We start from the raw sequence: 12,430 nt of genomic DNA, 5'->3' as shown, positions 1-12,430 counted from the left end.
GAGTATTTAAAAAAAATAAATTGATGAGAAACAGGGCAGAGGTGGGACTGAGGCTCCTCCTGGGCCTCCCCTCCACGGGGCCTCGCTCTGTAGCCAGGCATTGAGGGGAAGGGCTCAGGCAGTGAGTCTGGGCACCCTCCTGCCCCACTCCAGTGCCTCCCCTCACCTGGCAGCAGGGGTAGAAGGAAGGGCGGCCAAGCAGGTTCGGAGCCAGCCAGAGCCCAAGACCAGGCCCCCTCCTGCGGGCCGGCCCACCCGGTCCTCACGCTGATCTGGGAACCAGCCTGGAGCCAGCGGGGACAGCACTAATCCGAGCCAGACGCAGAATCCTCTGAGCTTTGGGCCGGGCTGGCGCCTCTCTCATCGTCTGAGTCCTGTGGAAAGAAACAGGAAGTCAGGACAGTAGAGGCAGAGCAGCTCATCTCCACCTACTCCTGTACCTATAGCAAAGACTAAACTCAGTCCTCCACTGCAAGACTGGATGTGCATACTATCAAGAGGAGCACATGCCTGTAAGGATGAGGTAAATGAGTGAAGCCCACCACCAAACAGCCCTACTACCTCCTTCTTGCTCTCTGCAGAGGAGCTCTCATCGCTGGAGACAAATTCCTTGCTCTTGAAGCTCTCACTCATATTCTTGGCAGAGGACTTGGTGGAGGACGAAGACTTGGAGGCAGCACCCTTCTTCTCCATTTTCCCTTTCATCTGTTTCTCCTGCTTCTTCTTCTTCTTTTTAGACCTCTCCCTATGCATGTGTTGGGAGGGTGGAAGAGACAGAAGCATTACCTTGCTGACAGTGCACTGGTCCCATCTCACAACCCCCCAGCCCTGGAGAGGCCCAGCCACCACAACAGCTAAGGACAGACAGATTCCAGTGAAGCCGTGCCACGTCCCCTTGTCCACGTAGCACACTCACATCTTGGAGCTCTCTGACTTGTTGCCCACGCTGTACTCTTTCATGGCCTTCTCATAATCCCTCTTGGCATCTTCTGCCTTGCGATCCCATTCCTGCAGCAAAAGCAGGTTAGTGGCGCTTTGTTCCCGCACCATCCGCCAACATGAGCCTCTGCATCACCTGAGTCCAACACCATCTCCACCCATGTCCCTGACCACCTGGAGACCATGCTCACACAACAGCTCACCAGCTCAGAGGTGACAGCTCCCCACTGCCAACCTCCTTTCCTGATCTGTTAATGGAGCAGCAAGATCCAAGCAAGAGCATCCCAGGCCTCCTGACATCCACCTTTCCTTCCTAAATCTGGCTTAGCAGTCCTCACTAGCAGAGCAACCCACCTCTTTCTTCTCCTTAGACATGGCTTTCCAGAGCTCCCCAGCCTTCTTGGACAGGTCTGTGATGCTGATACCAGGATGGTCTGACTTGATCTTCTCTCGGTTGGCATTCAGCCAAAGCATGTAAGCCGACATGGGTCTCTTGGGAGCATTGGGGTCTTTGCCTTTCTTGCTCTAGAAAGCAGGGAACAGAAAGAACCAAGACTTGAAATACCCCACACACTGAAGACTTAGGGTTACCCCAAGATGATGCCTCCTGCATCCCATAAGTAATTATTCAGCTACTTAATGAGGGAGATGGGTTGTCAGCTCACACACATAAAAAAGTGAAAGCACCCATAGAGTAGGTGGAGAGGACATGGAGGACCTGTGGGGGGCAAGTCCTCCAACAATCAGAAGGTACTGCCAGGCTCAGACACCACTATATCCTTTGGAAGAGTTTCAATCTAGACTCATTTGCAGGATGAAGAAAAGCCTGCAGGAAGCAGAAGAGCCAGGCTTGGACAAACCCAAACTGGGCAAAGCACTGTGAAGTGGTAGGATCGGATCAGACCACAGCAGAAGGCTAATGGGAAGCAGCTCAGCTGATGTGCTGTGACCAGGATCTCCTGTGGTATTGCTCCAAACAAGGGAAAAGCAATGCACATTCCAAGGGCAGTGAGCCCTGATCTCCACAACTCTACCAGCAGCAACTTCTCACCTCCACCTGCTTCTTGCGGGGCTTGCGGTCTTTGACTATCTTGGCCTTCTTGGCTGGCTTCTTCTCACCTCGGTCACTGTCACCGTCCCCACTGGAGGAGCTGGCCGAGGCATTGCTGTCAAACCTGTGTGAAGTGACCTGGTTTCAGGGAAAGCTCAAGATCTCTACTCCAGCAAGATGAAGCAGGAGGTGAGGGGAGTTGTGGCAGTGACAAGCACATAGCAGGACTTGCCCCTGAACTCTCCCATCCTCCAGCAACCTGCAGTTCGGAGACTTCCTGAGCTGAAACCGCTCTGTTCGCGCTTAACAGCCCTCAGGGGACTCTCCTTCCACGAACATGGCTGATCGTTTTGAGTTCCCGTAAACTTTAGGCATTTGCAACGCCTCACTGCTGAACTGCACCAAGATCCACCCCTCCTCTTGTGCTGAACCTGACTCCCATCAGCACACATGACGCCCCTGAGCACTTGTTCAGACTGCAGTTCTCATCAAGAGAACTCGAGAGACAGACCAGAAGTGCACCCACTTACAAGGCCATTCACAACGATACTGTCTGCATCAGATGCACTCCTCAGCATTCTCACAGCCCCATCCCACCCCACACAGTGCCCACACATGGCATCTTCCAAAAGCTGCCCATAGTTAAGAGTCCGGTCCCAGCCCCTACTCACTCTTCAGCCACATCATCATCCTCTTCCCCGGGGTTGAATGACTCATCTGCAAGGACAGAGTGTGAGGTGAAGATGGACAACCAAGGAACGCAGCAGGATTCAACCCGAGGAAGTAGCCTGAGCGTACCAGGCAGCCCCTCAGGCAGTGGGGGCTCAGATGCAGCCCCAGCACGAACCTGTCTCCTCTCCAGACCCATCGCTGCTATCATTGGCGTTCTCCTCCCGGATCTTGCCCTCCTCCTTCATCCTCTCCAGGTAGGCGTCGTGCTGGTCCTCATCAGAGTCAGCATATTCATCGTAGCTCTGCTTCATACCCTGCAGGAGGGACCAGAGTAAGAGCTGCTCTCCATGCTCCCCACATCTGCATACAGTCCATTCTCTAGAAACTACACGCATGCATGGCCAGCCTGGGAAACACACAGTGTCCCATCTGTCTCCCTGTCTCCTCATCAGGGATGCAGAGAGAGGGGCAGGAAAGGTTCCCCAAAGATGTTACTTGAGTTAGGTGGGGGCCCCTCTTGCAAATCATGCTGCAATTACTAGGTTTAGTCAGAGACCAACACAGCCATGCAGAGGAAACCTGCACCAGGAGGAGGAAGAAGAGAAAGAGGAAGGGGTATCGCACGGACCTTTTTCCTCTACAACGGTAAGGAAAGAAAAGAAAGGTGAAAAAAAATAAAAGGAAAAAAAGCAGCAAAATTTTGGAGAGAAGAAAAAAGGTCCCAGTCATCTCCCCACCCCAGCCTGCAGGCCAGTAATTCCAGCAGGGCACAGAGAACCAGCCCTGTGCAGCAGATACCTCCTTGAGGCCTCGGTTCTTGATGTTCAGCTTCTTGGCATTGACAAAATCAAAGAGCTTCCCGTACTCCTCCCTGCAGGAGAGATGGGGTGGTCAGGGACAGGTGGGATCCAGCTTGCTGGCACCCACTGTGCATTCTCAACACAGCGAGCAGAACGATCACCTTGTTACATCAGTAAAGATCCACCGTGTGTGACCAACACAGAGGACACAGGGGCAATGGAGCTGCACTGCAGGACAGAGAACAGCCCAACGTTACAGTAAGAGCTCACTCTGTGCCCACCTCTCTATACTGCTGAAGGTGTACTGTGTGCCCTGCTTGGTCTCGATCTCGAAGTCGAAGGAGCGGGTGGTGGTGGTCCCACGGGCAAAGTTGACAAAGGAGATCTCATCAAAGCGGATGTGCACCGGCGGCTTGTGAACATAGATGAAACCACGCTCCAGTGGGTAGAGAAGTCCTGAGCTGGCCTTGTAGGAGCAGGTGATGCACTGGGCTCCAGAGTGTCTGTGAGGGCAAACACTGCTATGTTACACCAGTGGGGAGCAAACACCCCTCCCTCTGCACATCCCCAGTGAGATAGCAGCTTAGATAAGTCCACCAACTGCTCCTGCTTGCATGGGGTAAAATTCTTGCAAAACCCCCTCACCCTGACTATAGAAAAAGAGATGTTGGTCCTGCTATCCAAGGCAAGAGGGGATCTCAAGCAGCTGGCCTGAGACCATAAAAACAAGAAGAATCTCCTGTCCTAGGGATGACAAGGCTCACTTTACCTCTCCCCCTACCTCCACGCGCACCCTTAGTGTAGGAAGGTCCCACACTTCCTCACCCAGCCAGAAGCAACAACAATGCCTCACCCCTGGAAGTTGCCAGGCACAGTGATCTTGCGGTTCACCAGTGCCTTCATAACTCGGCTGACCATCTCATAGAGGGAGCCTGACATGTTCTTAGTGAGCCGCCCCTCGAAGCGTTTCTCCACCTCTTCCCTGCGTGGCAGAAATAGAGGATAATGACAAGAACAAGGACCAAAGAGATTCAATACATGCACTAGTTCTCCCCGCAACACCCAGGTCCAGGGAAGGAGTCAAGGAAGTTGGCTGGCGAGAAGAACTCACTCATTCATGTTGAGGGTCAGTGAGATGTCTTCATCCTTGGAGAAAAGCAGGATAAGGAAGTGGTAGCGGGTCTGGCCCTGCTTTATCGGTGGATCCAGGCTAATCTGAAAACAGAAGAGGAGGTGAGGACCCAAAATCCTTCGAAACAATTTCCTGAGAAAGGGAGGACAACTCCACCCCTCCTCACCACAAAGAACATTTGCCGTTGGTCCTTGTGTGGGAGCAGGAAGAGGCGCAGCACGGTAGTATAGGGGATTTTGTAGTCAAAGGTTTTGCCATGGAGGTGCAGGAAGGTGGGGTAGATGCGGATGTCGTATCGCCCACGAGGCGTCAAACACTGCAGCTCCCGGAAGATGCAGATGGCATCACCAGTTGCCTGGATCACATCCGCCTTGGAGAGGACATTCTGAGCAAAGGCCTACAAGGAGAGGGAGTTGTGGTCAGGCACTAGGTGAGGGCACCCAACTAGTGTGCCTCACTGTGCCTCACTCACCTCCACAGGGTCAACACCATCCTCCTGGGTAGGGGGCACGTAGAAGCGAACCTCCATGAGTGAGACCTCAGCGTCATCATTCTGGTGGAACTCCAGCGTCACTTCGTTCTTGCCCGTCGTGCACTGGGAGACATTGCTGAGGGGGATCTCAAACACCGGCTGCTCCCCGATGTCAAAGGAGAGAAGCTGCCCTACAGCAGGTGGAAGGGATAAAAACCTGAGGTCCACCCTGCTGCGCAGACCCACAGTGAGTTCCATCCTAGATCCACGCTCCAGCAGCATCATCGCTCTTCTCTCAAAACCCAGAAATGCCTCCCCTCTCCCTCCCTTCCCATGTTCTCCACACAAATCTCTAGGCTTTCTCCTCTCAGCTATAGTTCCAGAGAATTATATTGATCAAAAACAAAAAGGCTGTTTATTCCGCTCTTCCTTCTCTCTCAGACCAGGGAGGAACATCCACCAGCTCTTCTGGCTCCCTGAGGAATTTGGAAGGCTCTATTAGATGCTCACACCTCCCATGCAGACTTCTCTTTTATGTTGAACATTTTCTGCCTACCCCGCTGAACATGCTGTGCTGCCTGCAAGTATCTCCTGCTTTCCTAGGATGACCAACATCCATGTTGTATCAGCACTAAAAACGGGGCAGTTTCCCAGAGGAGCATCTAAAGCTGTCAGCAGCTGGGTGCTGGTGGGATAACGACACTGACCCAGCCATCAGATTCCCACCCAGCCCCACCACCTTGGCCTACACACAGCACAGATTCCCTTGCCCAAGCAGCAGCACCACTGGCCTGTTCCTGTCTTACCGCAACTCACCTCCGAACCTCACCGTGCCCCAGTTCCAACCCTTCACACACAGGTCCTTCTCGGCCAGCTCCAGACGATAGTGTGCCTTGAAGAAATCTGAGAGCTTATCAAACTCCTGCGATGAGGTGGGAAGGAACAGAGAAACAGAGAATGCTCATCAGAGACTGCCATGTATACATCAGCACGGCCCAGAGCCCGTAACTGGGACCTTGCCCGCAGTACATGATGAGAAAAACAGACAACGGCTGCTGTTAAAGGCAAGGAGATCAGCTTTGTGAGATCTGGCAGATCCTGCAGGCAGCATGGCCTGATACAGGACAAGCAAAGAGACTGTAGCACAAGCTACCTGAAAAAAGGATGGTCAACATGGCTCAGGCAACAGTCAGAGATGGCACGGACTCACCGATTCCCGGAAACCATCATATTTGTAGACATGGCCGTTCTTGGTGAGAAGCTTGAGGCCGTGACCGAGTGCCACACGCCGCCACACACCCTCTGCCAACTCTGAGGCCTGGATGTTGTCCACCTTCCCCGTCTTGCTGTTCTTGAAGATGACGCCCTGGCGGCTCAGCCGCAGCCGGCCATCATTCTGGTGGGAGGTAGGTGTGAGGTACAGGCAGCTCACCCCACGCACATGGAGGGGAGCAGCCCAAGGTGGGGAACTTCCACACAGCACAGACAGCTGCTAAGCTCTCCCAGGGGACACGAAGTGAACTCCCCAACCACCCAACAGTTTCTGTTCTCCATGCACTCCTTATCACCCTCCGCTGGGATTCGGGCAGCCAGGTTGCCAGCAGCCCCGGTACCAGAGCTCCATTGGGCATTTAGGAACAATCTCCCAAATGCCACAGGGTGACCCAGAAATCCTCAACATCACTGCAGCATGACACTGCCCACCCCCAAGCACCGGAACAGGCTGATTTACAGCACCCAGCTGCCCAGCAGTAGCTACTGCATAAAAGGGTGAACGCTTGCAGCTGGCATTCCTTCCCCTGGACACGTTCCCAACCACAACCTCGCTAGCTCCGCAACAGGCTGCTACTAAAAGCCCCTGTTGATGCTCCAAAATGCTTCAGCTCTGGAAACAAGGCGCCTCAGCTCCCATTTCCAGTTGAGCTCAGCAAAACATGCTCTGCCAGGATGAGGCAGTGGAAGAGCTGCAGGGATGGGGGGGCATACTGCAGCACCCCTGGGCGTACAGCTGAGACCAGGCCTCAGAGCCGCACAGCACCGCGTGCCTCCAGCCCATGAGATGGGGGTGAGCACTTCTGGCATCGGGCAGCACCCCAGATAGCTGCCCCCAGCACTGAGCTGCCCCTGGTGCTGCTCACCATGGATCCCTTCACCTCCTGGTAGATCTCGTTGAACTCCAGTGTGTCAGCCATGACGAAGGGGGCTGGGCTCGCAGGCAGGCAGGAGGAGGCCGGAGTTCAGCTCCCCACCGAGGCCGGCATGCCCTGCTGCCACCAAGCAGCGAGGTGCTGGGGGATAGGGAGAAGGGGGAACGAGAGTGAGCACGGGGAGGTGAACCCCCCCTGAGGAACGTGATCCCACAAGAACACGTCCCCCCATCAAGCCTCTCCCGGGGCTCCCCGGGGTCGCCGCTTCCCGGGCTGCCACGTCCCGGTGGGAAGGGGTACAACGAGGCCCTGGCAGCCCCCCACAGTCTCCACCACCCCTCTCCCTAGGCCCCACGCCCCCATCCGTCACCCCCACGCTCCCACCAGCTACCCCCAACCCCCACATCACCCCCCCCGAAATCACCCCCCCAAAACCCCCCTTTCTCTGTCCCCCCTCCAGCCCCCCAAATTCGCTCCCGCCCCCCCCCCCCCCCGCACCGCCACCGCTTTTCCCGCCTGCGCAACACGAACCTCGCGCGAAGCCGCCTCCCCCCCCCCAACCGCCTCCCGCGCCGCCGCCGGAACCCGCCCCCACTTCCGCCATAGAGAAGCGCCGCCGCCCGGCCTCTCTGGGAGCCATCGCGGGGGGAGGGAGGACCCGGCCGCGTCGGCACGAGCCTCGCGATGGAGCGCCGTGGAGGACTGAGGCTAAAGGCGAGCGGCGCTTTCCTCGGCATAGAGGCAGCGGAGTGGAAAGTGGGCAGGCTAGAGCGGCCGCTCCCCGAAGCGACGGTCTCTCTCACCTGGCACCACAGAGAGGCGGGAGGCCTCCAGCCGGGAAGTGGGGGGGCTGCTCCCCATTGGCCGACGCTGGGTGATCCCCATGACGTCACCGCGGCGGGGGGTTAGGGCGGCTCTGCCCAGCACATGGCGCCCCGACGTGGGGTACGCCCCAAAAAAGGCACTCCGAAGTGGGGCGCATCCCAAAATGGGACACCCCTCGTCAAGGGGAACCCTCAAAAAGAGCACACCGGTATGGGACACCTCCAAACACCGTGAGGTGGCAAACACGGGGTCCGCAAGCACAGAGGACGCCCAGAATGGGAGCACCCCGAGTGTGGGGCACCCCTAAAATCGAGAGTCACACATACTGCGCCCCCAGCGCGGCCCGCTCCCAAAATGGAAGCACCCCAAGTGCCGAGGGCCCAAAGCATCCCCCAGGGCGCCCCAGAGAGGGGCTACCCCATGCAGGATCGCCGCCCGGGGGCCCTCCTCGAGGTCGCCTCTCGCACCCCTCCCCCCATCCACGTCTTCCCTCCCCTCCCTCCTCCTTCCAGCCATGCCCCCTCCCTCCATCTCCCCCTGCACCCCCTCCCCCTCCCTCCGTCCTGTGCCCACCCCTCTGCCTCTGCACCACCCCGCCCGCATCCCTGCCCACATCCCCGCATCCCTGCCTCTATCTGCCCGCATCCCTGCCCGCTGCCTGTATCCCTGACCTGCTCCCTGCCTCTATCCCTTCCCACTGCCTCTATCCCTGCCCGTATCCTTGCAGAGCCCCTGCTCGTGCCCCCGTCCGGCTGCCCATGCCCCCCCCGCGCCTCCAGCCCCGCTGCCTGGCCGATTTCTTCTCCTACGAGACCACCAAGTCGGTGGTGGTGAAGAGCTGGGTGGTGGGCGTCGTCAACCGGGTCGTGCAGCTCCTCATCCTCTCCTACTTCATCGGGTGAGAGACCCCCCCCAACGGGACCCCGCTCCTCTGCTGGTGTTCCCCACCCCTCGGCAGAACATGCTCCCAGTCTACATAGCATCCCTGATGCTATGGTGACAAGCTGGGGACCGGGAGGGTGACACCAAGAGGGGACACTGGGTGGGTGCATGATGTGGGGTCAGGAGGGTGTCATGGGAATGGCAGCTGCCCGCTGGAGTGGGGGTGGGAACCGGGCTGTGAGAAGTGATGACAGCTACAGGCAGAGAGAGACAGGTGACAGCAAGTGGCTGGCAGCATGTCTGTGATGGGGACATCAGGCTGACACAAGGGGCAGGCGATGGGAGGGTGGCTGTTGGCATGGATGATGGAGAGGAGAGGTAGGGATGGGTGCTGAGGAGCATGCTAAACCCCAGGGAGTGACACAGACGGGTGACAAGTGGCTGTCAGAGGACTGGTGGCAGGAGGACTGGCTGCAGGTGGCAGGGAGCCAGCCGGCTGTCCCCACAGCTGACCCCTCCACCCACCAGCTGGGTGTTCCTGCATGAGAAGGCCTACCAGGTGCGGGACACTGTCATCGAGTCCTCGGTGGTGACCAAAGTGAAGGGCATCGGGAAGTATGGCAACCGCGTCCTGGACACAGCTGACTACGTCACCCCCCCACAGGCAGGAGACAGTGGGAAACCCCTCCGAGCCCTCCTAGCCTCATCTCAAATAAACCCGATAATCCCCAAGTGGCACGGGGTTGGGAGTGGGGGTGTGGTGGTGACATAGTGTCCCCATCACCGCAGGGCACTTCGGTGTTCGTGGTGGTCACCAAGCAGATCCTGACGGAGAATCAGGAGCAGGGCATCTGCCCGGAGGTATGGGGACACAGGGGGTGGCATGGGGGGCACCGGTGTCCTCTGACCCACTGACCCCCCCTCTCCGCAGAGTGAAGCCGCATACCGGTGTGCATCCAACCGTGACTGTCAGGGGAAGGGCCGCACCACAGGCAGTGGTGAGTTTTGGAGGGGGATGGGGATCCCAAAAACCATGGAGTTTGAGCCCACCCGCATTACTGCCACAGGGGTGCTGACGGGACGCTGCGTCCCCTACAATGTGACCCTGCACACCTGTGAGATCCGGGGCTGGTGCCCACCCGAGGTGGACACCGTCGATGTGTGAGTGTGCAGCAGCGGGAGGGGGGAAAAACACTGTGCCCCCTGCCCCGTTCAGGACCACCACCTCTTTCCCCACAGCCCTGTGATGCTGGAGGCTGAAAACTTCACCCTCTTCATCAAGAACAGCATCCGCTTCCCGCTGTTTGGCTTCGAGAAGTGAGTGGCACTGCGGGGACGCAGGGTGGGTTCTCACTGCTGGAGGCTCACAGCCATGTGCCCCCCCAGGGCCAACCTGCCCCCCCAGGTCAGTGCGGGAGAGCTGCAGCGCTGCCGCTTCCATCCCGAGCAGCAGCCGCTGTGCCCCATCCTGCGGCTGGGCGACGTGGCACGCTTTGCCGGACAGGACTTCGCCTCGCTGGCTGCCACTGTGAGCTGGGGACACAAAGGATGTGGGATGCAGGGCATGAGAACAAGGGGATGCGGGACACGGGGACAGGGGATGTGAGGACAACAGGGTAAGGGATGTAGTGACTTGAGTTTTAGGGCACCTGGGATGTGGTGTTCATGAATGTGGGAATGGGGGACATGGGGTGTGGGAACATAGTATGGTGGCTTGCGATGTGGGGATGTGGCAATGTGAGCCGTGGGGATGCAGGGATGTAGGACATGGGAAAATAGTATTACAAGGACACGGGGACGTGGGACATGGATGGAGGGACACGGGGCCACGTGGCACAGGACGCATTGCCCTCACGGCCGGCTGGGCAGGGCGGGGTGCTGGGCATCAAGATCGGCTGGGTGTGCGACCTGGACCGCGCCTGGGAGCTGTGCCTGCCCCGCTACTCCTTCACTCGCTTGGACAGTGTCACCCAGCACAGCCCCGGCTCCCCTGGCTACAACTTCAGGTAGGGCCACGTGTGGCTGCCTGCCGTGGGGACAGCTGCAGAGCATGGGGTGCCAGGCGGCCGTGTCCCACGCAGGCACGCACGGTACTATCGTGGGCACAACGGCACCGAGCTGCGCACCCTCACCAAGGCCTTCGGCATCCGCTTCGACGTGTTGGTGTATGGCAACGTGCGTATGGACACAGCATCCCAGGGACCTATGGGTGCCATAGGTGGAGGCCGTGCCGACTCAGCCCTCTGCCTTCCCGCAGGCTGGGAAATTTGGCATTGTGCCCACCCTCATCAACACGGTAGCTGCCTTCACCTCCATCGGCGTGGTGAGTTGAGGCAGTCCTCAGCCCTGGGGCAAGCAGGTAACCCACAGCCGTAGGGCTGAGGGCCATGGTGATGCCCAAAAGCGGTGGGAAGGAGGATGGAGGGAAATCCCACTGCCACAAAGCAGGGTGATGGAAAAGGTGATGGCAGCCTAATTCCTGGAGGTCTGTGGGGTGTTGGAGGCACCCCGCAGCCCCTTCCCCATTACTGTTGCCCCCTAGGGCACGGTGCTGTGCGATATCATCCTGCTCAACTTCCTGAAGGGCGCCGAGCACTACAAGGCCCGCAAGTTTGAGGAGGTCAGTTGGCTGCTGGGTACCCTATGGAGGGACAATCCCAGAGCCCCTAAGCACCCTGGGTTCCACGGCTATGGAACAGGGAGTGACCTCATGTCCATCCCCTGTCCCACAGGTGCCAGAAGCCAGTGTGCCCCCAGCCCCTGCTAGCCCCACAGGCTGTGTGCCAGGAGCCCTGGGGGACCAGAGCCGGGAGAAGCAGTCCACTGACTCAGGCACCTTCTCCCTGGGCCTCTAGCTCTGGGTGCCATGGCGCAGTCCCTGTCTGCATTTGGCCCCATGATCTCTCCTCTCCAGAGCCCCCCAGTCCTACTCCTTACCCACACTGTCACTTGGACGGGACAGGGGAGGTGTATGGGGTGTGAGTGTAACGTGTTCCCGTGCTTCTATAAGGCCACAGCATGCAAAGCCCCCCGCCCCAAGGTGAGGAGCAGGAATGGGGACAGTGGGGGGACACAGCCCCAAGCTGCTGAGATTGGCATGGGGGTGGGTGAGGACCAGGGGGTAGCTGTGGGAACACCAGGAATGGGTAGCAGTGGGGATGGGCACCAGGGGCCTAGGGGTGACAAAGGGGTCAAGGGCTGGGGGTGAGAGTCAGGAGCGATGGTGGGGATGCAGGGACGTGAGGGACATAGGGTGGCACAGGGAGCTGGGAGCCATGGAGGCAGCACAGGAGTGGCAGAGAAGAGCAGTACCTTCAGGCTCACCTCAGAACCGGCCGAGGGGATGCAGAGAACCTTCACCCCAATAAAGCCTTGGTGTGCAGCCCCACGCCTGTGCCCTCTGTGTGTGTAGTTAATGGGTGGGGGGCTCTAATGGGTGCAGGAGACATGAGGTGACCTGGGATGGGGGAAGCAGTCTCTACCACCACAAGATCCCACTGCAGCCCCCAG

The 12,430-nt window shown here is 58.3% G+C and overlaps 2 protein-coding genes across 2 annotated transcripts; one reads left to right on the top strand and one right to left on the bottom strand.

The window, feature by feature from the left end:
• Positions 1-305: 305 nt before the first annotated feature.
• On the bottom strand, positions 306-7,258 carry SSRP1 (structure specific recognition protein 1; the record flags this gene model as incomplete). The annotated part of the gene is made up of 16 exons (XM_079536747.1): positions 306-374; positions 562-745; positions 917-1,008; positions 1,294-1,464; positions 1,991-2,114; positions 2,662-2,707; positions 2,838-2,976; positions 3,461-3,533; positions 3,744-3,965; positions 4,316-4,444; positions 4,574-4,677; positions 4,761-4,991; positions 5,067-5,257; positions 5,883-5,988; positions 6,277-6,462; positions 7,205-7,258. 16 exons carry the CDS (start codon positions 7,256-7,258, stop codon positions 306-308), a joined length of 2,121 nt encoding a protein of 706 aa, XP_079392873.1.
• Positions 7,259-8,796: 1,538 nt separating this feature from the next.
• On the top strand, positions 8,797-11,687 carry P2RX3 (purinergic receptor P2X 3; the record flags this gene model as incomplete). The annotated part of the gene is made up of 10 exons (XM_079536688.1): positions 8,797-8,936; positions 9,449-9,584; positions 9,710-9,781; positions 9,852-10,081; positions 10,160-10,237; positions 10,307-10,448; positions 10,790-10,926; positions 11,002-11,095; positions 11,178-11,243; positions 11,463-11,687. 10 exons carry the CDS (start codon positions 8,797-8,799, stop codon positions 11,685-11,687), a joined length of 1,320 nt encoding a protein of 439 aa, XP_079392814.1.
• Between the last annotated feature and the right edge of the window lie 743 nt (positions 11,688-12,430).

Source organism: Tetrao urogallus (genome assembly GCF_951394365.1).
Source record: "Tetrao urogallus genome assembly, chromosome: 6".
NCBI lineage: Eukaryota > Metazoa > Chordata > Aves > Galliformes > Phasianidae > Tetrao > Tetrao urogallus.
This window is presented reverse-complemented; position numbering and strand designations above follow the sequence as displayed.